Below are 25,594 nucleotides of genomic sequence, written 5' to 3'. Positions count from 1 at the left end.
CTATAAAAGGGTGGTGGTGGCCATTTGGACCTCTGTGACGGACAAAAGCTGAATCTCTGGCAAAGTAGTGTGCTGTGGTTTTAAACTGTGTGTATTGTTTTTGTTTCTGTGTGTTTGGAGTAAAAGGTCTTGGCAGGCAGCTACGGAGCTGCTGCCAAGTTTCTTATCTGTGAAGTGGTGTCTGGAGAAGTCTTTAACCTTCGGCTGGCTGTTTGGGTGTGTGGGTCGGAACGGGGACAGAACACAAACTATCATTACAAGGTATTTTACTGTATCATATTCAATGGTAGCCTGAATTAATTTCATGCATTCTTACAGAATATCTATGGCAGGATCTATGCTAGAACTTTTAGTTTCTGAGGCACCACTGTGTCGGGATCCTTTTTAAGTACAGTTTTGGTCTAGGGACATATACAGTATTAATGAATGCAACACAGTATCCACTGCATTTATAATCACCACACATAATAATACATAATGTTTCAATTGTTGGAGAACCATTTCCAACAAATGCTAACTATATACAGTACTGAAAATGTGAAAGTAAGAAGTCTGTTTATTTAAATGTATGTGAGTGTGGGCATGTACATGGGCATCTGTGTATTGTGTACACATAAAGACTGACACACGTGTTGACTCTATGCTTCCATACCAGTGCTACAGAATGGAGGTTGTTTTGCAAAACAATTTTTTTAAAAAGTAGACTTCAGTAAAGAAAATATATTTTTTCTCCCTCATCTGCCATTTTATGCTGGGTTTTCTTTCAAAAAATTCCAATAATTGAGTGCATATCTTTGCATTGTATATGAAGGATACATCTTAATGTTTTTCACAGATGTATAAATAAGTTGATACACAGTGAAAAATAGCCTTAAAGAACATTAATTTTCTGCTCATTGAACATAGTTCCTCTGCTCTAGTCAGAGAAGTTAGGAGAGAGAAATTTGCTATGATAGTATGTGCATTTCAATCACCAACAAAGTTGTTATAGAAGCAATAGCAGAGAACAACTTCAAAATGTATTGAGGAGTACAGCCAATGCATCATACTAAACCAGGGATTACAGTAAAAAAGAAAAAAAAATACTAGTATAGATTGGCCCAAGGTTAGAATATTATACTCTGCTGTTACTCAGTCTGTTTGATCAATTTTCGAAGATGTTTCAGTTGATCCTAGACTACTGAAAATTCTTACAATTACTCATTGATGTATATTGTATATTATGCAAATATGATATTCTGATTTTGGTTCCGATAAAAAAATTGTTTGTTTGTTTATTAAATTTATTGGCCTCCCATCTTACCATAGGGTAACTCTGGATGGCTTATAATTACATAAAAGCTAAAACATAAAAAGTTAAAAACAAACATTAAAACCAAAAACACATGGGGAGTGTGGGGGCGGAGCAAGGAGGAGGTGGGATCTGTTATTACTCAATCAACCACCTCCATTGCGCTGACACACACACCCCTTTGCTGGAGGCCCAAGCTAACTAGCACAGTTAGGTGGTATTTTCCTTTAATAATTATTAATAGTGGCATTTGAAAAAATGTCACCTAGAGTAATATACAAGGTTCTCCAACTTTTATTCTTGCAACTCCATAATATAAACCCAATGTCACTGAGAAATTCTGTGGCTGAATAGAGACATGAAATCAAATCTCATTAATTACTATACCACAAGGATTATTTTTAATAAATGTATAATTTATATATGATACATTTACTGTGAAGTATGCTCCATTGAGAAATGTAGTCTAATGGTTGAGGATCAGAACATTAAAAAGCCCATAATACCTTAACTTATTTCAGATCTATAGTTCCCCTACCCCATTCTGAGATATAATCAAGGAAATTGCCCAAGAAAGATCTTTTAAAATTATTGTTCCCAGATTTGGAATTTTCCAAAATTCAGCACACACCAAGTCTGAAACAAAATTATGGAGGCAGGAAGATCTGTACTCAGGAGTTTATTTAGATGCCACAAGTTTTAAAACACTCCCGTTTACATCCCAAAGCACGGTTTTATCTCCAATTGAATTATCAGTGGCTTTACAATATGGTTTACAAAATGCTTTAATGGCATGGTTTACAAATGTCCTTTGAGGATTTTAAAAAACACAATTTATAATACCATTGTTAAGCAATGCCAATATAATCAATACATAGTGTATGTCAAGAAGGAAGAAAGTTTAAAAATGAAAAGCAAAGATGGAGTCCTACATACATTGGGCTGCCTTTGTTTTTCCTTTTTTTGGGATGGGGAATTGTTTGTACATTTACATTCATTTTATGTATGAAGGGAATTCACTTCATTGAATTCATTGAAGTAAATAATGCATTGAATAATTCTACTGTGTGCATCAAAGCTACTGGATCAAAGGACATTTTATGTTGCATTGCAGTGTTATCACTTATATCTGGGTAAATTTTAATGCCCAGTGTAGTTTAAATAGTGTGTACACAACCCTAGACCTTTCATAATATTAAGTAATATCTCTTTAGTACAGTGATTCTTGAAACTTATATGGAGCCAGATTCTGCCTATCCTTTCATTATCAGTATCCAAAAGAAAGCATCTTCGATGAACATCAAAAAAGTAATGATGGCACCCAAGATTGTACAAAGTTCTAACTAGAAAAAATGTCATGGAACTTTTTGTACATGATAACTGGCGTGGGATTGTTGTATAGATAAATATAGAAAGATTAATCATTACCTACAATGGAGAAATGGTGGGTGAAGTTGATGGAACTAGCTGAGATGAATGAACTGAGTTTTTTGATGAAAGAAAAGACAATATCTATGTTTATTGCTGCCTGGAAACCCCACTCTTTCCATGAAAGAGAAGAAATAGACCTACGAATTATGGTTTTGATGGTTAGACAGATTAAATTATAGAGAGAAGAGAGTTGTAACCATACAATATGAAATAAATTTAAGTATAAGTTATTGTACTTATAACTGCTGTAAAGAAAATCGGAAGTTACTTCTTTGCATCTTTTCTTATCTTTTTTCTCTTTTTTGCATTTTTTTTAGCTTTTGCTTTCATTTCTTTCTCTTACTTTTCTTTTTCCTTATATTAGTTTGTATCAGTTTTAAATTATCTTTTAAAAACATAATAAAAATTATACAAAAAAAGATTGTGCAAATTCCCACCTCATCTTCACTTTTTCATGCTCCTGCCTGTCTCCCATCTCAGCAGACCAGCCTATCTTTGACCACTCTTTTTTTTTTCTTTTTTTTTTTTAGGAGTCAGGTTTTTATTTCTTGGTTGCAAACATTATATACTTCTGTGCAGGATCTAGTTCTGAATATTCCCCCAAGTTTTATCAAAGATAATACAAGGTAATTAAGCAGAATAAAGACCACAAATGCTCTGAAAACCCAGTGACTCAAGACAGGGGCAATAGTGCCAGCAAGATACCTTCCTTCTGCTTAACAGGAATGTCCGGATGCAACAACTGAATTTTCCCAAAAGGAAGAGAAGTATGAATTTAATATGTGTGTTGAAAACAAGGAAAATTAGATAGAAGAAAAGATTGTAAACACACATAAAGATACTCTGCCTTGCCTGATTTCTTTGCAATATATAGCTGAAACCTAGGATTTACCTGCTCTTGCCTTAACTGTATGTGAGAAAGACATGCTTACATGTGGGTATGGATGTCAGATAGGCCAGACCCCACATTCCTCAAAAAGATTAGGATGAGGACAAAAAAATTAAATTCATATGAATTGAATTAGTAACTACCGATTAAAATTAATTGCCTGAAAAGTAAGGCACTGATTTTTTAAAATTAATTGCTTTCCCTATTTGCATATACAAACTATTCTCTTTTATACATGGATTACATACTGACACCAGATACAGAGGACACACCATAGTCTTCTTTTTTTCCAGGAGAAACCATGACAAACCAAACCAAATGAACAGAATGAAGAAGGGGTAGGTCCAACTGGAAAGGGAAGGAAAAAAACAGTCTCTCTCTCTCTCTCTCTCTCTCTCTCTCTCTCTCTCTCTCTCTCTCTCTCTCTCTCTCTCTCTGTGTTTGTGTGTGTGTGTGTGTGTGTGTGTGTGTGTGTGTGTGAAGGGAAGAAAACAATTCCTACTAGGTATGACTACTGAAGATTTTAAAATATTATTTGGTCTTTATGAAATCCTACAGATGCTAACCCCTGTTCAAGGGAAGCAAGGCAAAAGCATCCTCTCTGAGGGGGCTTCATGTATTGTGAGAAAATGCCAGTCTCTGCCTTTGCATCTTCAACCTGAGGTTCTAGTAAAATAAGGGAAAAAGGAGATGCTGCGTCTGTGGACTTTGCTCCCTCAATGACTCAGAAGGAAGAAGCTTTCGACATTTTTCCAGATTCTGTTCTAGCCACTTACGTATTTGCATCATTTACAGTAGATGCCTTTACCTCTTCCCTGCCCCTCACTTGGCTACATCCCTATGCTAATGCAAGCAACCTTCTGTTTCAAAGGTAATCCTTGCAGAGAGTGGAGGGTAGGGACTTTGTCTTCCTTTCATTTATATCCAGTGATGTTTTTCCCAATGTGCCATATTGCATTGTTTATAAAGCTGAAGATCAGGTTCAGCATTGCTTGTGGCTGTGCATCTGAATGTGGAAAATTTCACTTTTCAGTTCCCATACAGCCATACATTGTACAGGAAATGCTATTTGGAAGGAGGAGAATTGTGCATGGAAACCAGTTGGATATCAGCAGCTGTCAGTTCTAGGCTGAGACAGGACTTGTATTAATAATACCAAAGTCTTAGCCTAGCAAAAAAATCACAGCAGTTATCTATCGTTCAAGCTTAACCTTTGCGCACAGTTCAAATGTTTAATTACAATTTGGGCCCAAGCTTATGATTTTAAGTAGTATTTTACAGACAACTAACTTAATACATTACATTTGGGTGAATGTCAGAAGAGGGATAATAGAGCCAAGGGTGAATGTAATACATTGAAAGAAAATTGGAACCGGGAGATTATTATGTGATCTACTGAAATTACAGTTAACTGCAGTGACATTTACACCTTTCTTACAACTTGTAATGTGGAACAGATGAAGAACTTGTTCATTACATCATTTGCAATGGAGAATGGTAGATGTTATTATACCAAAGCAACTACTGAGGAGAGAGATCATAAACTCAAGTTCATTGATGTAAACAATATGAAAAAAATCACTTTTCACATACAATCTTGTAAATGTAAAGCCCTTTGATTGCTTTATTGAATGCTACACAACCCTGTATGAATTCCACCTACATTCAATATTTATTGTTTGATTTGTAAACTACAACATTTTGCTAAACTTAACATGGCCTGGTGTTCGGACTAAGCTCAGGAGCACTGCTGATGAAAACAATATAATTTTGTATTTCTTCTTCCACTCTGGGATTTTGCTGCTAGTTCATTTGTCTGCAAAAGAAAGTGCTTTTTGCCACTTCATTAAACTTGTGACATTATTCCTTCTTATTTATTTTTTTCATAAAGATAGGCTGGGATTCGATTATTTTCAGCCCGTAGAAGTCAAATGTACCTTGGAATGTTTTACAATGTTTGACAGCTATGAAATATAAGTACTATGCAATTTGGCTGTACATACATACATATTTTCATAAATACATTCGACAGGGACCTCCAAACTAAATAGCCAATAATATGAGACAAAACCACAGGCAGCCTTATTTTGTAGAACTTTGATCTAAATCTAAAATAAAACAGGAAATTCCATTGTGATCTTTCTACAAAATTAAACAAATCAATACACTGCATTTTACTGATGGAATAATTTTAATGCATTTGCAAATGATTTGACAAAAAAGGGTGTAATTTACAACACTCAAAACTTTTAACAACCATTGATTTATATGCATTTTACTGTAAAAGTAGAGAGAAGCCTAGCAAGTGTAGTGATAGGTCCCAAAGGCAACTCCCAAATATCTTCCTCGGAGACTTAGATCATTGTCTGTTGTACAAAACTTCCACCTCTTACTTACACTGCATTTGTTTGGAAAGTGGAAAATTGCATCAGTTTTCCTCACAAAAAGAATTGTCCCAGTTTTATACTTCAGTTATTGCGAAGACATTCTAAATCCACTGAACAACAGACATTTCCATTCTGTGTAGAATGGGAAGGAAAAGATAAAAAGGAGAGATTAATGCAAGTGAAGAAAATAAATCTTCTCATATGGACAGTAGCAACCTGGATCTTTAACATGAGCATTTTGTAAACCTATTTCTAATGTAAGAGAGACCAAATAAGCTTTTTCAAGGATAATGTGAACGTTGTAAATTTGTCCTTACTCTACACATATAATAAATCATGTGACCAAATCCTCTTACACAAAGAATTGCTGAGGTTATAGTTACCTGAGTTACCATCTGCAAAGAAAAAAAATAGGGTGTATAATATGATGTCAATCTGGGAAAGATATGCAAAATGTGAACCAAAGTATCTATGGGTTACCTCATCTTCCATATGAGGAATAGTACAGCATTTGGCATTCTCTGATTTAGATAAATGGAAGTAAGAGGAACTGTGACAAAGGAGTCTAAAAATATAGATGGTGAGAGGCAAGAGTTTACCTGAATTTTTTTTAATTTTGCTTTGATAGAGTGATGATAGAATATAGCTAAATATTAAACAGAAATAAAAGGAAGTTCTTCTTTACATAATATTGAGCAACTCACTTAGATTAGTTTAAAAGGAAATCAGACATATGAAGGATAAGCATTATGCTATAAAAAGGAAATGCAATTTTATTCTGTTCCTGCATGTCTTCCCATAGGGCTAGCTTTGGATTAATTCAGTACAGTTCTCATGTTCTTATTTCCATGGCAAATTTAACAATAAATGTGATATATTGTTCCAGTTAACATATTATCAGGTTGGATGCATTATATGCTCAAGAAGTCAGATAAAATTTACTTTATCTTAAAGAATTACGCATTAATAGTTTTTCAGAAACATTCTTTCTTCTATGATTCTCTATTGAAATTAATTTTGCTTGCACATGTAGCTGGATTCATTCCACTAAACTTGGGGTGGACAATTTTGGTTGGGGACCACAACAAGCCTTTCAACCTTTTAAAGGACTACAGATTATCATCTACTAATCAGTGATATTATTAAAAAGTGTATGGCCATTTTTTAGGCTTTGTTTTTGCAGGGTTTTCCTCCACCGTGGAAATAGAAAATATAGCTTAGTCTAGTCTTGTGGATTAATGATGAACAAGGGCAGAGTCCTCTGGATGCAGGTGTCTGCTATCGAATTCTGAGTAACACTAGATTATTGTGGTGGACATTTCTATTATTGAAGATTTTGAAACCCCTTAATATCAACAGAATGGAGTACAGTGAAAGACATCAAGTATTTACTCAATAATTTTCACTGTTTTCTTTGCTTCTTTTTTCCCTAAATAAATGGAAATATTGGCAACCATCTCAGTGAATTAAGAAGATCTTTAAAATCCTTTTTTTTCTTTTGTTAAAAAAACCCATTCTGCTTTTTATGGTTAATCCTTTATCCTTTATGAGTGCTAATTTACATTTTTTCCCCATTTCTCTGTCTACTTAACTGATATTAATGTCTTAATGTCTGTTTATTTTTAATGATTAATTTTAAAAATTGGAAAAGATGTTGTCAAAAAAACCATCTTCTCATTAATTTGGAAATATCACTTGAAAGCCATATCTTCTCTGATCTTTGTTCTGCATGATTCACTTCTTTTAAAGGAAAAGAGAGAGGGTTCTTCCACTTAGAATTTATCAATTTAACATAAATATATGGCATCCACAACTGGGATTCATTAAAAAGCAGGTATGTGTGTGCATATGTAGATATATTGTATATATGACTATAATGCATACCTGTAATAAATGTCACTATCCTAAATGTCACTATCCTATATCCTATATAAATGAGGAGGTGATAAGCCGCCTGGGAAAGCCAAGGGAAATCATCAAAACAATTAAAAAAATGAAAATTAGAATATTTCAGACATGTGATGCGACACCCAGAAAAATACGGCATACTCCATTTAATCCTCCAGGGAAAGATTGAAGGCAAATGAGGTCCAGGCAGAAGAAGAACATCATGGCTTCAAAATCTAAGGGACTAGTTTGGACAAAACTCAGCAGCACTTTTTCGTGCGGCTGCTGACAAAAACAGGATCACCAACATGATCGCCAACGTCCAATAACGGATATGGCACAACAACAACAAGAAGAAGATTCTATATGTATATATAAAAACTCTGCAAGGTGTAAGAACACTACTTTAAAGTTAAAGAGCAATTGAATAGTTCTGGTTCAGCCTCCCAGGATAATCACATAATTAGTTTTGCATAATTTTATTATGGTATACTCATTGTACTGCACCACCTTACTGCTGTTTGAAATTAAATAGCAAAATTGTTTTAAAAAGAAAACCTAGTCTGCATATATATTCTGTGCTACACCATGTTTGACCTCTATATAAATACCTTGCATTTGCAGGTCGTACAAGGAGATCCAAGCATTGTCCATACTGAACCACTTAGCCGTGTTATTCCATAGTCATCTAGACAGGTTTTTTGGATGTCATATATACCATTATCAGCTAAACAAGGGTCACTGACACAATGAGGGCAACATTCTCCTTCTGACATTGCTGTGTAATCACAATTCAGGGCTGGACATGCAAGTGGCCAACAATCCACTTCACCTTCCTATGAAAAACAAAAGAGATCCATCAACACACAAATTGGTACTCGTGTAAGGCATAAAACATCAAAAACAACTTTTTCTGCAATCAAAATATTAATATTATGATTGAATAATTATAAAAAAATAGATATTTAGACTGCAATTGCATTAAACCAGGGCAGAAATGGATAGTTACACAATAAGCTATACAATAATGCAGTGACACTTTGTTCATGGATCTGGGTTCTTTGATCAAAATATATTTTATCTAAATATGATAAGATTGCCCTATGCAATGGACAGATGCTCCATTGGCTGGACCTCAGATCGTATTAAGGATATCAGATGCTCTTTATATATGAACTATTCAAAAAATTAAATTGCTTCATTGAAGGAACTCTAAGTTAGTTATGTCTGTTAAAAATGTGCCTTAGAATCTGCTGAATGCTAATAATTAACAGAATTATTTTATATATGGCAATTATATAATAACATATTTAATATTAATTTGTCATAAATCCAATTTATAGGGCACCCAGAGTCTCTCTCTCTCTCTCTCCCTTTCTCATTCCCTTTCTCCATTTCACACACATATAATATAATTTGGAAATCCAAATGATATAGTGTAGAATCTTTCAAATATCTAAAAATGGTATTAGACTGATTGAACTGGAGTTTTGTGGATACTGTTTTCTCATTTGTGAGCAACAAATGTTTCCCTTCCTCTATTATATAAAGTTTGGCAGATTATTAGCAAATTCTTTCAATAATCTTGGATGCAGTTAATCTGATTCTTAAATTTTAAATTAATCCCAAGTCAATAGATATTCTTTGGCTGTGTTTTATCAGGCACAGAGTTCAATCCTGAATCTTTATCCCACCTGTTATAGTTGCCTGGTAGAACATATGCCTTCTTGTTAGGGAAAGACAGACAGAATTTAAAATCAGCATTGAATATGATTTTTCCTTTATCTCTTTCTCTAATATTCCCTATTTTAATCTTTGAGTCACAGAAGTTTGAAGTTTCAGTCACCTTCTCTGCGATTTATTCTATGCATTGTACAAAGAGAAAACATTTGATTCAGACATTCAAGATCCAAGCCTGCATAGAAGCCTCTTTCCCCCTTGCAGACATAACAGTTTGTAATAAATTTACTAGTTTATGCAAAATATTAATCTGGAAGTGAAAAAAGGGAAAAAACAACACTTGTGCCTCACATCATTTTAATAATGATGATTTTGCTTATTTTAATAAAGCAAAATGCTACATGATTGTTTATAAATACCAAGAAATAATTACAAAGTATTATGAATTCATACTGTAACTGTCATCTAAGAATGTGTTAGTAAATAATTTATTGCATTGCTCTCCAGCAAGTACAAGAGACTTACTACAATCTTGTATAATTAAAAGCACAATGGAACGGAAGCAAGATAAGGTGTCTTAGCCTCTGGAGATGAAGATAAAGTGGTTCAGACTATTCTGGGTGAGTGCAGGGACAAAGTTGTCACACACAAGAAAGTCCACGTTGTTGAATTAATTGGATTCAGTGTGTGATCCCTTCCAACTGTAAAATTCTAAGATTTTAGGACAGTGATGGCGAACCTTTTAGAGACCCAGTGCCCAAACTGCAACCCAAAACCCATTTATTTATCATCGGGTGCCGGGTGGGCGTGGCCGCAGTGGTCACGGCAGACTGGGTGGGTGGAGCCAGGGTGGTGGGGGCCAGTCCCTCGCTATCTCTGGGGCATGGCACGTGTGCCCACAGAGAGGGATCTGAGTGCCACCTCTGGCACACGTGCCATAGGTTCGCCACCACTGTTTTAGGATAAGGAATATTATTGTTTCTTTAAAGAAGCAACAATTACATTGTAGAGATTAATGTGTATTTTGTAGTCAGTGTTTTACTTGAACTTGCAACTTTCCAAACAATTTTGAAAAAGTGCACCATCACTCATAAACTTTTCATTATTCTTTTTTGCATGATCAGACAACATGGGTAAAATGCTCCTGAATATATACAGATAGTTAATGAAAGAGCAAATGTCTTTGCATAATAATGAAATGGACACATTATACTCCTTGCCATTGTAATGTCGTGTGTGAGGAATCTGCTCCATTTGGAGTCCCAAAATGTGCGATTCTGGTTCCTATTGTAACAGACAAAATACTACACGAATTATATTTTTCAGTAGGTCATCTGCAGAATGCTGTATTATTTAGGAACAGCATTATCCTGAGTCTGTCGGCCTAGTATGGAAAATTGTTGCTGCCCTTTGGGAGCCCTTAAGGAGTACTGAGTAGTTATTTTAAACCAGGCCTTGATCAATCAAGAGACAAGAAGAAAGAAACTGGTATAAGACTCTGATTCCATTAACAGCTACAATTGTCTTAGATTGTAATAAGAAATTGTGTGACATTCAAATATGAAATATTCTGCTGAGGTTTGTTACCACTTGATTTAGCACTATATCAGATGGAAATCTGATTGTTCAGAATATTATTGAAGGTCCATTTTTTCTGTTGAGAAACATGATTAAATTTGCAATCCTTATATTCATTTACCTAAGGGCATGCTCCATTGAACTCAATAAATAATTACTTTAAGTTGGTATGTGTATGATTGTACTGCAATAGATTTAATTTTGACTGAGACAGGCCCTTTCTTATTAAGTCTCTCAGCAACAGCTTTATGAATAGGCTAAATGTTAGAAAAACTACATGGCAATGTCGTGTCAAAAAAGAATAGACTTGCTCATAATGAACATTCTGAACTCTAGAATATGGTTGATCATTATAAACTCTAAGGCTCTTTTTTTTTTCTTTTACTTCCATACCAGACAGCGGCACTGTTGACAGCTGTATGTCCAGTTGTCTCCACTTCGGTACAGCTTATGCCCATTCTGATCTAAACACTGACTGGTCACTCTGGTATCACATTCTGGGCAACAGAAAAAGTCAACACTGAGATTTTCACAATCACAAGCTGTCCTTCGACAGAAGATCTTGCCATCCTGTTAAGGAAACAAAGAAGCAATAAAAGCAAATGCCACTAAATAAAAGGTTATAAATTAATATACCCATCACGATGAGTTTGACAATGAGTTAGCGAGTCATATTTAAATGTTGCATTTATATTGCCATTTATTTAATGTGCAACTTATGGAGACCCTTAATTAACACATCCATTAATGAAATATTTGTTTTGGACATCTGAAAGGACAGCTGTACTTAGCTCAAGAAATAAAACCACACAATCAAACTGAAACTTAGTGTCTATCGTGAAAAAGAAATATGTGGAATATTTTGCCCTCCAGATGTGCTGACTTCAACCATCCTTGTTTATAGCTTCCTTCAAAACTGAAACAAAATGTACCCATTCTGATTATTCTGCAAGTTACAAGATAAGAGTTGAGAGCTAAGGGTAAGGAAGCATTTAAACCTATGGCCAAAGAAAAGAAAACTAAATTCTTGCCAGACTCATTTATTTTTATTATACAGAGAACAATGTGAAATCATAGCTACCAGTTTTTTAACTGGAGTTTACTCTCAGACCTGTGGATTATATGTGTGCTGTGTAATGCACAGCTTTTTTGTTTAGCAAGCAGTTGCATTTATGTGCAAACAAAAATGTCATTAAAGAGCACTACCGCCATCAATAACAACCTCCTCACCAAAAACAATCTACTGTATGGACTTGCTTGGTCTTGCTATGTAAGTGGAATGTATGTAAGTGGAATGATGGTGCCTATAGAAAAACTGGTCAAAATTTAAAAACATTAGAAAAAGTGTTATAGGAATGTAAGGAAGCAGAATCTGCACTTGCCTGGCTGAGTTTTTTTTATCTCCAGGTTAGAAAAGGTTCTACTTCAAAGGAATATTAAGATATGTTGTCTTGTTAATGTTTTGGCTGACCAACTGATTTCTAAACTAAATTATTCTCAACAGGTGAGAAATGAGCATTCTCCCCATTGTATCCTAAGTATTATTGATTGATTAATTTTTAAGAATGCTTTTTAGAAAATATCACCATTTTACAAATTGTCTGCCCTGCCATGTAATCTACTCTTGTGACTCTGAGGTGAAAAACTGTCTATAATTGTATTACATGGATGCCTATAATTGCATTCATAACCGCATTTGTAGCATCTAGGTGGCCTTAGAGACCTTATTTCATCAGTCCAAATGGAAGTTGGTTAGGATATGAGTAACAAAGAAGGGCCTCCTGATCCAGGAAGAGATGTAAGGCATACAGGATGAGCAGGACCCTAGGACCAGAAAGATCACCAAATTACATACCAGTTCTATATGGGGCAGTGCCATACTATCCAAAATTAAAGATGGTAAATCATTATGACTGGTAGGTCCTTTAACCTGCCACTGGCCAAGACACTCAATTTTATTAGGGCTAAACCTAAGCCTTTTTCTCCTCATCCAGACCCTTATGGTATCCAGACACTGTGACAGGACTTCCACAGCAACATTTGTCTGACCAAGGGTCAAGATATGGAACTGCATATCATTGACATATAGATAATATGTGACCCTGTGGTGACAAATGATATCTGCCATAGCATAGGACTTGGACTGGATCTTTCCCCCTTTAACAATACTGACTGGAATTGACTCAGGGTGTTTTATCAATAGTAATAATATTTTATCAAACATAAAATAATTCAAGTGAGGAAAGAAAACTCCTGAGTTCTAGAAAAAAAATGCATACTTTTTTCCAATCTCCACAAATGTTTATCCTTGTACTAATAAGGGGGGGAGAACACTGCAATTTAAAACAAAGTTAATCATATAAAGTGATAATAAACAAACATATTAAATGTTTTGTACAAACTAGTGAATGTACTTTCTATATTTGGTATGATACATACCAGAGAATAAAAGTACATAAATATATCTTGATTAGAAGTCAATTTTTAAAACAATATTTTATACCTTGTTACTTAGGAGTATACCTATTATTCTTTTGTATTTTACATTATGTATATTGATAGAGAGAGAGAGGAGGAGGAGGCGGAGGGAATAATTACAATGACTGCTATTAGTATAAATCCAACTTAAGTATGCAGTAAAATAAAGCATGTTCAATTGCACCAGGGGGAATAAAGTACAAACTGAATGCACATTTTTCCCTAAAAGCATAACACATTTCATATTTATGAAGTTTAGATAAGGGGGAAAAGTAATGAGGAGTTCATTTAACTATGTACAGCACTTTTTATTCATTTTTTTAAAATGAAGTTGAGAAATCTCTGACTGTGAAAGACAGCCAAAAATTAATATGTAGCAGACCCGGCTATAAAATAACTTTCAACTGTAGAAAATGGAAAATTTCAACAAATAATGCATTCAGAGGATCAATGGGTGGGGGAAAATGGTAACAGAGATTTCGATCCAAAGCCTTCTAACTGTAGTTTCCCATTATGATGAAGAAGATTGGTAGGAGGACAAAAACGGTGTCCTACCCAATATGCTGTTATACTAGTTCATATAACCAAGAACACAGAGGTAATTGAAGCACATAAGGAGAATTTCTCAATTATGCAAAATATTTTATATAGCTTAAGATGAATTATTCGTTTCTTTCAAAAACTTAGTCATAAACATGAAAAATCTGGGGCAAAGTAGGAAAGCTGGTCCGTAAGGCAAGGCTTCCTTTCTATAGACTGGCTTTCCAGGTCTCTGTTTTATATTAAAGAAGGAATTTAATGGCACATATGCATTTTTTTCTAACAAGTGTAAATATGCCTAAAACGTGTTGCTTTTTGAGATTATGTGCATTCTGATTCTGACTTGGTAAAAAAGAACAAATAGGAGACTATAAATTGAAAGATTTTAAGTGAAGTTCAATGGGCATCACTTATCTATAAAGAAAAGTTTATTTCAAATATAGTAACGTACTCTTGCAAGCAAGATGTGGATATGGGAAAAAATGTGTGTTGTGTTGTGTTCCTGTTTGTTCAAGGTTTATATTTCATTATTCAGAACATAAAGCATTTCAAATGTCCATATATGGTGACATGTTGAGCTAGACTGAATCAAGTTTTGGAGAATTAGCCCACCTCTATTTAAGTTTCATCCACTCATTTTGAAGCCCATCACCAATTTTGGATATCTGTCTCTCATTATTTTTTTTTAAATACAGAAATGCTAAATGCTAAAATCTAAACTTCCTGCATTTGGCCCGAAAACAACTATAACAAATAGGATTAAAGAGAAGTCTGTAGCAATCCAATGATCATGATCACGATCACCATCACCATGATGATGATGATCATTATTGTTTTCATCTTCATCTCATACGATTTGAAGGATCCTCTTTGAGAATGTAAAATAAATCTGCCTCAGGTTATTAAAGGTAGTGAATGTTGTTAGCAGTTAATTAATTACGATGTTAGAATTTTACTGTCTAGTAAATATTTTGTCCTCATGAATAGGAACAAATACTTTTTATTTATTATTTAATTAAATCCAAACTGACTCAAAGTGAATAGTTACAAGATTATGTTTAATAGTAGCTGCAATAAACTCTTGTCCTTTCCAGAAAAGAAAGAAGAGCTATTTTTCATATATCACAATTTTACGGCACTGGATAACATCAGTAAGGGATTGACTATCTTTTTCTANATAATTTTTAATGATTTTAAAGTTTCAGGGGATTTTTAAGGGTAATTTTAATTGATCGGCCTGTTTAAATATTTCTTTTTAATTCGGCTTTTAATTATTGTATTTGTATTGTAGTTTTTATGAGGCTGTTAGCCGCCCTGAGTCCCATGAGGAGAAGGGCGGGGTATAAATTAAATTATAAATAAATAAATAAATAAAACAATGTGAAATCATAGCTACCAGTTTTTTAACTGGAGTTTACTCTCAGACCTGTGGATTATATATATATATTTTTTTAGCAAGCAGTTGCACTTATGTGCAAACAAAAATGTCATTAAAGAGCACTACAGCCATCAATAACAACCCCCCCACACAAAAAACAATCTACTGTATGGACTTGCTTGGTCTTGCTATGTAAGTGGAACAATGGTGCCTATAGAAAAACTGGTCAAAATTTAAAAACATTAGAAAAAGTGTTATAGGAATGTAAGGAAGCAGAAACTGCACTTGCCTGGCTGAGTTTTTTTATCTCCAGGTTAGAATAGGTTCTACTTGAAAGGAATATTAAGATGTGTTGTCTTGTTAATGTTTTGGCTGACCAACTGATTTCTAAACTAAATTATTCTCAACAGGTGAGAAATGAGCATTCTCCCCATTGTATCCTAAGTATTATTGATTGATTAATTTTTAAGAATGCTTTTTAGAAAATATCACCATTTTACAAATTGTCTGCCCTGCCATGTGATCTACTCTTGTGACTCTGAGGTGAAAAACTGTCTATAATTGTATTACATGGATGCCTATAATTGCATTCATAACTGCATTTGTAGCTTCTAGGTGGCCTTAGAGACCTTATGTCATTAGCCCAAATGGAAGTTGGTTAGGATATGAGTAACAAAGAAGGGCCTCCTGATCCAGGAAGAGATGTAAGCATACAGGATGAGCAGGACCCTAGGACCAGAAAGATCACCAAATTACATACCAGTTCTATATGGGGCAGTGCCATACTATCCAAAATTAAAGATGGTAAATCATTATGACTGGTAGGTCCTTTAACCTGCCACTGGCCAAGACACTCAATTTTATTAGGGCTAAACCTAAGCCTTTTTCTCCTCATCCAGACCCTTATGGTATCCAGACACTGTGACAGGACTTCCACAGCAACATTTGTCTGACCAAGGGTCAAGATATGGAACTGCATATCATTGACATATAGATAATATGTGACCCTGTGGTGACAAATGATATCTGCCATAGCATAGGACTTGGACTGGATCTTTCCCCCTTTATCAATGCTGACTGGAATTGACTCAGGGTGTTTTATCAACAGTAATAATATTTTATCAAACATAAAATAATTCAAGTGAGGAAAGAAAACTCCTGAGTTCTAGAAAAAAAAATGCATACTTTTTTCCAATCTCCACAAATGTTTATCCTTGTACTAATGGGGGGGGGGGGAGAACACTACAATTTAAAACAAAGTTAATCATATAAAGTGATAATAATCAAACATATTAAATGTATTGTACAAACTAGTGAATGTACTTTCTATATTTGGTATGATACATACCAGAGAATAAAAGTATATAAATATATCTTGATTAGAAGTCAATTTTTAAAACAATATTTTATACCTTGTTACTTAGGAGTATACCTATTATTCTTTTGTATTTTACATTATGTATATTGATAGAGAGAGAGAGGAGGAGGAGGAGGGAATAATTACAATGACTGCTATTAGTATAAATCCAACTTAAGTATGCAGTAAAATAAGGCATGTTCAATTGCACCAGGGGGAATAAAGTACAAACTGAATGCACATTTTTCCCTAAAAGCATAACACATTTCATATTTATGAAGTTTAGATAAGGGGGAAAAGTAATGAGGAGTTCATCTAACTATGTACAGCACTTTTTATTCATTTTTTTAAAATGAAGTTGAGAAATCTCTGACTGTGAAAGACAGCCAAAAATTAATATGTAGCAGACCCGGCTATAAAATAACTTTCAACTGTAGAAAATGGAAAATTTCAACAAATAATGCATTCAGAGGATCAATGGGTGGGGGAAAATGGTAACAGAGATTTCGATCCAAAGCCTTCTAACTGTAGTTTCCCATTATGATGAAGAAGATTGGTAGGAGGACAAAAACGGTGCCCTACCCAATATGCTGTTATACTAGTTCATGTAACCAAGAACACAGAGGTAATTGAAGCACATAAGGAGAATTTCTCAATTATGCAAAATATTTTATATAACTTAAGATGAATTATTCGTTTCTTTCAAAAACTTAGTCATAAACATGAAAAATCTGGGGCAAAGTAGGAAAGCTGGTCCGTAAGGCAAGGCTTCCTTTCTATAGACTGGCTTTCCAGGTCTCTGTTTTATATTAAAGAAGGAATTTAATGGCACATATGCATTTTTTTCTAACAAGTGTAAATATGCCTAAAACGTGTTGCTTTTTGAGATTATGTGCATTCTGATTCTGACTTGGTAAAAAAGAACAAATAGGAGACTATAAATTGAAAGATTTTAAGTGAAGTTCAATGGGCATCACTTACTGTATCTATAAAGAAAAGTTTATTTCAAATATAGTAACGTACTCTTGCAAGCAAGATGTGGATATGGGAAAAAATGTGTGTTGTGTTGTGTTCCTGTTTGTTCAAGGTTTATATTTCATTATTCAGAACATAAAGCATTTCAAATGTCCATATATGGTGACATGTTGAGCTAGACTGAATCAAGTTTTGGAGAATTAGCCCACCTCTATTTAAGTTTCATCCACTCATTTTGGAGCCCATCACCGATTTTGGATATCTGACTCTCATTATTATTTTTTAAATACAGAAATGCTAAATGCTAAAATCTAAACTTCCTGCATTTGGCCCGAAAACAACTATAACAAATAGGATTAAAGAGAAGTCTGTAGCAATCCAATGATCACGATCACGATCACCATCACCATGATGATGATGATCATCATCATCATTATTGTTTTCATCTTCATCTCATACGATTTGAAGGATCCTCTTTGAGAATGTGAAATAAATCTGCCTCAGGTTATTAAAGGTAGTGAATGTTGTTAGCAGTTAATTAATTACGATGTTAGAATTTTACTGTCTAGTAAATATTTTGTCTTCATGAATAGGAACAAATACTTTTTATTTATTATTTAATTAAATCCAAACTGACTCAAAGTGAATAGTTACAAGATTATGTTTAATAGTAGCTGCAATAAACTCTTGTCCTTTCCAGAAAAGAAAGAAGAGCTATTTTTCATATATCACAATTTTACGGCACTGGATAACATCAGTAAGGGATTGACTATCTTTTTCTACATACACGCAGCTGTAATAGTCAATTAGACCTTTCACAGAAATTTTCACAAGCTGTGGTCTCGTTCCTGGAACATTTTATTAAATTTTATTTTATGGCAAAGGCAGAGGACTCCATTTTAATCAATTAAAAGTACAGGAAAAATATACAATTTACTAGAACTATTTGATAAAGGATATTAAATAAAATTTAATACTCTGACTTAATTAATAACTTTGTAATTGAAAGTGCTGTAAATAGTGTACTTTGGTAGTAACTTCATCATTCTCAAATGCACCAAATGCTGAGAAAAACATGTATATAATTCCAGCAAACTGTCATTGAATCAGAACAGTGTAGCCTACTCAGGATAGTATTGTTTACAGAAATACCGGTATTCTGAGATAAATATTCACAGACTTCATGAACTGAGAAAAATTGTTTTGTGAGATGGGTGGTTTGAAAAATAAATTTGAAAAATAAAGAAAGAAATACAGCAAATATTGAAGAAGCTACAGATGGTTTATTGAATTCTGGATTAGTATGTTGTATGTTGTATGAACTCAGTCTCTGTATTTCATAAAAGTGACTTAAGGACATGATGTACTGTAAATCCAGAAAATCATGACCTATATAAAATCCCATGGTTAAATGACCCATGGCTTTCCATAATATAGGAATTCTGGTAGTATGAGACGCTTATTTCCTGATTTTTGATGCCTCTCTGTGCCAATTTCCTCCTACTAGACTCTTGAGCTTGTTTTCAGGATTCATTGTATAGGCAATGGCCATTGAAGATAAAGCCACTGCTTGCAACTAGTACTTTTTCTTGTGACTGAGAGCTGTATAAAGAGAAAATAAGAAACTTTGCCAAATCCTTATTTTTCCCAGTCATAATTAGCTGCTTACCAATATCAATGTTCACTGCTGATTGCCCTTTGAGTCTTGATTCACTCTAAGATAAATCTTAAAAAGCTGATTAAGGAGGCCTTGGACTCCATCAGCCTGGCACTGACCTTCCCTTAAGTCAAAGGAGGACCTAAGAATTTGGGTCTATGTGATCACCAGTGATCAGATACATGAATGTCGATATAAACTATAATAATCAGAAAATCCATGTCAACAGAGAAATTCAGATAATGGCTTTTATAGATGTAAATTCTAAGGTCGACAGTAGGGCAGGATCCAAAGAAATACTTCAGCTGAACTGAAAATTTCATATGTCTTTAAAATAATAATAATAATAATAATAATAATAATAATAATAATAATAATAATAATAACAACAACAACAACAACAACAACAACTGGCCAACAGGATTCCACAGTCAAATTATAGAACTGTGTAAGAAATCCTGAATTTTGTTTCATTTAATTAACTTCTTTCAATGAATTTATTTCAGAATCATTACAAGCCACCCACTAACTGACAATAAAAAAGAACGTAAAATGCAAACCCCTAAGTTCTCAATATAGAATAAAAACAGTAATAATCAAACCAGCATCATGAAATTTCAAATACACAGCTGAATTTATAAATAAACTGTCATGGGATGAAATAAAGTTATAATCAAATGAAGTTCAATGGGCATCACTTATCTATAAAGAAAAGTTTATTTCAAATATAGTAATATACTCTTGGAAGCAAGATGTGGATATGGGGAAAAAATGTGTGGCTTACTGCCACGACCCCAAAGTCATAAATTTAGAGATCTCATGTGAATATTTCTTTCTTATTAACTCCTTCTTCATTCACTCAGAAGTTATCTATAAACAATTAAAACTTTACTCTGCAATAATATTATTTCAACATATGCGAATGTTTCTGTACACCATGCCAAGTACTCTTTTACCCTTCCACTATGGGTTGACTGTTTCTGAGGCCTTTCTGAACAAGCTGCTCCTTGAATTTTGTGTAGTGTGGTAGAACCTTGCCTCTATAGCAGGGGTCCCCACCCCCCTGGTCTATGGACCAGTACCGGGCTGTGACATGCCAGCAACCAGTCCGCACAAACAAGCAAAGCCCCATCCACGAGATGCAGGCAGCACACAAAACCACACCCCCTCCAGTTCACGGAAAAACCTCTCACCACGGAATCGGTCCCTGGTGCCCAAAAGGTTGAGGACCTCTGCTCTATAGATCTGGTGCTTAGTACCTGTTCTTGTACACTGTGTTCAGTGTGTGCTGTCTTTTAGTACAGTTCTTTCTAGTCACTGGTAGGATTTCTGAATGTCTGCCACCTCAGCTATCATTCTGAAGATGGACTTTTACCCAAAACTGACAGGAACACCAAATCAAGGTAGAAGTGTTTTTTTTTTTAAAAAAAGAATTTCATAGGAACTTACCTTACAGGAGCAAACAGAACATCTGTCTTTCTTCAATGTCCATACTTGGCCATTCCGTTTCAGGCCCCCTTCATGAGGGCAATCACCTGTACAGGAAGGTCCAGATGGACAGAGGCAATCAAACCCTCCTGCCAAGTTTATACAGGCTGAATCATTCCAACAAGTGTGAGTCTTTAAGGCACATTCATCAATATCTGCAGAAGAGAGAAACATTATTAGACAAACCTGAAAAATGTCCCCTCCCTGGGAAATACAATATCTATTGTAAGGTACCTATTAAAATTAAAGTTCATATCATTTGAAGGTATACCTTTCTCAAGCCATCTTATTAATATGAAAGAAAATAGATATTCCTCAAGTGAAATTGTAATAGAATGAGAAATAGCATTACTATAATAGAAATAATACTATAATACTAATACTAATAAAAATCTAATGATACAGTATTCATGAATGCTTAAACACTGATGTGACTGCCAGAGTAACTATTCTTTAATATCTAAAATAAATAAATAAATGTACGGAAAAGCAAATTTCTTTTATTTAATTGATTCAGTGTATTATATTCTCTCAAGCAGAAGGAGGAAGGAGAAAAACACTGTATTAACTCCATGCTAATCTAATCATAATATTTTCACATGTCAGAAGAAGGAAAAATAAAGAAATCAGGTATGATTCGTGATTTTTAAAAAATAATGAAATCAATTTTCTTCAAGTTATTATTACAAAGAGTGCACAAAGAGAAGGAATTAGGTAAATTCATTCCTTTTAGTGTAAAAATTGTGATACATTTTGGTTATGTTATTCTTTCACTCATAGGCATTCTTCTCTTGGGAACTTCCTCTATGTCTCTACTGTTCACACAACCACACTATTCATGTAAACAATAGACGTACAGTACTGCTGAGATATGTGCTGAATTGTTCATGCAGAAAATAAAAAAAGTCTATTTTAAGGGCAAAAGGAGCATATGTTCTAAGCTTACAAAATTGCACAGCTCAGATTGTTTCTAATGCCTTCTCTGTGCTCTTATTCAAGTGATACAGGCAAAGTGGTGTAGATCCAATCGTACAACATTAGTAAAGTAGCAATTACACTTCAGACAAGAGCCACTCACTATCAACATTCTGCAACAGAAGCCTTACTTACAAATTTCAGACTGTGTTTTCCAGTCCAATTGGAGGAATATCGAGAGCTGATGCTATTGTTCTAGGAAATTATGGAGCATGAAGTAGAACCAATATAGTTGTTTTCTCACAGAAGAGAACAGACACCAAAAGCAATACAAATCTATCTCAATAACCTCACATTTACCTTTCTACGTAGGGTGGCAGGAAAAGCAGCAAAGTCACAGGAAGATATTTTACTAACAATTGCCTATAAAAGACAGGTTCTTAATTGAAATCTAGAATGTTAAGTGGAAGTGGTAAAAGAAAAAGTCTCCCATAGATAGGATTTCACAGGATTGCTTTACAAAACTCCCTCTCAATTTCATTTACTTTTAATCTCTGTCATAATCAACATATACCTTTAAATCTGCATTTATGAATTTAAACTAAGCAAATGAAAGTGATTCTTTCTCTTTCTCTAAGAGAGATGACAACTCTCATTAAAAGCTCCAGTTATAGGCATATATAGCAAGTGGTATGACCAAACAATTTGTTACAGTTTAGGAAGCTCATCCAGAGCTTGGAAGATGATTCAATCCCATCCAGGTTTTTCTGTAATTAACCCAGTACAACTCTATGCCTACATCAGGAGACAATAGAAAAACATGATCTTTATCCCTTCATAATCTGGCAGAGGAAAAGAACCAGATACTTTTTGTTATTTTGTATTTTGCAGAAAATAAAATAATAAAATAGGTCCCAAACATTATGAGCACTTTAAAAAATAATATTTTAATGGATAATCCTGCTACATTTCAAAGAAATACGTTGGGGGCATCGTGTAAATAAAAGTCTTTTCCTTAAGGAATGATGAAATTCATTCTTGAGAGTTTGTGGTTAGGAACTGAGGCAATATAAGAGATTATCACTGTTTGCTGAAATAATTGATTGGACCTACATTAATTTGGATTCTAATGGTGGGGCAGAATATTGAAAATATAATCATGACAACAGCTTCTCCTATTGCTTCTCCTATTGTGAATCCCCAAGATGGGAACAGGACATCTAGAGAAATAAAGGTTATAAATCTTAACATTCCAGTTTAAGTCAGACACACAATGACCAGCTTCATGTTTATGGCAGTTACTAATTTTTTCCTTCTGAGAAGACTTGCCCCCCCACCCCACCACCACCTTTGCAAGGATGCAGAAATAAAGTCAAACACTAAATAACCTTCCCTTGACCTGGAAGAATTAGGACATTATTGTGCTAATTACTTGTGGCTAAAGCAGTAATAAAGATAGGAGCCTTGCAATTCTAGGCTCATCCGAGGGTATCAGTTATTTGGATCGATTCTCTTGAGTTTTCAGATGGAATATATTTACAAGAAAACTTTGGGCAGGTTGATGAGTCACTTTTGCCACAAATTGTGCTATAAGGAAAGAAACCCTACAATTTCTGGACTACTGGTATTTTGTGAAGCTCTGTTTAGCTATGGCCCATAATCTCCCAAGGAAATGATACAAGGGCACTACTGTTTGAAACTATTAACCCTGGGGTATGTCATAAGAGCCAATTATTTTATCACTGATTACATTTATATGCTGCCTGACTTTCAGCTACTCTGGGCAGTTTACAATTCTTAAAAACATTTAAAAACAAATAACAACACAAAACTAGCACAAGACAAAGGAACAGCAATGGTAAGAAAACAATCCTGGAGGGGAAGAAAAAAAAGAACAAAGGGGTGTCAGTTGTTCTCACTGGGTGGAGAGCCAGATTTTTAGTTTCCTTGAAAATGCTAGTATGGTGTGTGTGTGTGTGTGTGGTGGGGGTTCATTTGAATTGGGAGAAGGATTCATCGGAGAGGGCTGGCACTGCTACACAGAAGGTGCACTTCAGGGGCCTGATAGGTGGCATTGTTTATTAATGGAACCCAGAGTGTACAAATCCAGTCAGACTGAACCAGATATGCAGATATTATGGAAGACAAATGGTCCCTCAAATAGCGAGGCCCTAAGCCAGATAGGGGTTTATAGGTATCAACCTGCACCTTGAATTGCACCTAGAAGCAAACCAGAAAGCAATCTAGTTCACAAAGCAGAAGTGTTACATGGACGCATTGATGCATGCTTCTCATTGTCCATGCCATTGTATTCTGAACTAGCTGAACATCTCCCCACTGGGGATGGGAAAGGAAACAAATCACATCAGTGAGATGCTATCAGTATGTTGATAAAGCCTTTATGTTGATAAAGCCTTGTTTTTCAGCACCTTGCCATCTAATTCCAAAGAAGCAGTCAATTACATTGGTCATTGCTGAAATTTGAGAATGCACTGGATTATGAACAAGTAAGGTGAAATTAAATCCAGATTAGACAGAGATGCTGGTAGTTAATAGGACACCAGCCCACTGGTCTCTCTACTTGAGAGCACATTTTTTTTAGTCACTGAATTTAGTATTATTTTTCCCTTCCCATCTAATCCTCTCCATATTGTGATCAGGGTCAAATTATTAATGGCAGATGAATTCAAGGGGGTCTGACTTTGAAAAATTGATTTATCTCCTTGTGTTTCCAACTAGCAGCAATCAAGGTGCTACTTTTGCTCAGCTGTACATTCTTATCTGTAGCTTTGGCTTTATTTTGTTAGAACCTTTTCTATCTAATATTTCTATTTTTATTTTATAATTACATTGTTTTGTTGTTATATTATTCTGTTTTATAGCATTCCTATGTAATGACATGTAGTTGCAGCAATACATTTGCTTACTTGCTTACTCTCCCTATCATGGTGTTTTGAGTAAAGCACAAGTTCTCCCCAATATGGGCACTTTTTCCAGCATACCAGAGAAACAGACCTGAAACAGAGTTAGTTCAGACTTGGCATTTTTACCAGTTTATGAATAAATAAACATTTGTTATAAATTATCCATTATCCAGGCCGTGGCCAAATCTGATGGACATCTGAACGCATAATCAATATGAGCCATCCACTTACAGAGCACAGAAATGCACGATTCAAATGCATAATTAGCAATAGTAATAAGACTGACCTTTCAATTCTGATATATATGCTATTCTACCCATATGTTTATATGGTTTCTCTATTTCACCTGCTAGAGTAGGGGCTTTGTTTTGATTTGTGGCTTGAAAAAAATACCTAGGGAGATTCATTTGAAGTGATGAGAGCAGGTTGATTCAACTGCCACATATAACCTACCCTATTCTGTGTAAATGAAGCCTGCCTATGCATGGATGCAAACCCTCACACACAAACACACACAAACACAGCTTAAAGTATAGTTTGCAATATAATTTACAATAATGTTTCCATATTCCAGGAAGATATTCCTGATAATAGTCTTACTTTTTTATTTCTGACAAGAAAAGTAGGCATAATTTGGACATATTTTAAAGCACTATCAATGTGCATTTCTTTAACTCCATTAAGGCAAGCTTTTATCTCAGTTTACAAGAAAGAAAACATGCATCAAAGGAGTCCAAGT

The 25,594-nt window shown here is 34.6% G+C and overlaps 1 protein-coding gene across 1 annotated transcript; it reads right to left on the bottom strand.

Annotated features, from left to right (window-relative positions):
- Positions 1–5,970: 5,970 nt before the first annotated feature.
- Positions 5,971–21,171, bottom strand: LOC107288057 (protein kinase C-binding protein NELL1-like; the record flags this gene model as incomplete). The annotated part of the gene is made up of 4 exons (XM_015816633.1): positions 5,971–6,130; positions 8,497–8,721; positions 11,537–11,713; positions 20,978–21,171. Coding segments are annotated over 4 exons (647 nt in total), but the record flags the coding sequence as incomplete, so codon positions are not given.
- Positions 21,172–25,594: the final 4,423 nt, after the last annotated feature.

This window comes from Protobothrops mucrosquamatus, unplaced genomic scaffold (assembly GCF_001527695.2).
Source record: "Protobothrops mucrosquamatus isolate PMUCROS unplaced genomic scaffold, P.Mucros_1.0 scaffold471, whole genome shotgun sequence".
Classification (NCBI taxonomy): domain Eukaryota; kingdom Metazoa; phylum Chordata; class Lepidosauria; order Squamata; family Viperidae; genus Protobothrops; species Protobothrops mucrosquamatus.
This window is presented reverse-complemented; position numbering and strand designations above follow the sequence as displayed.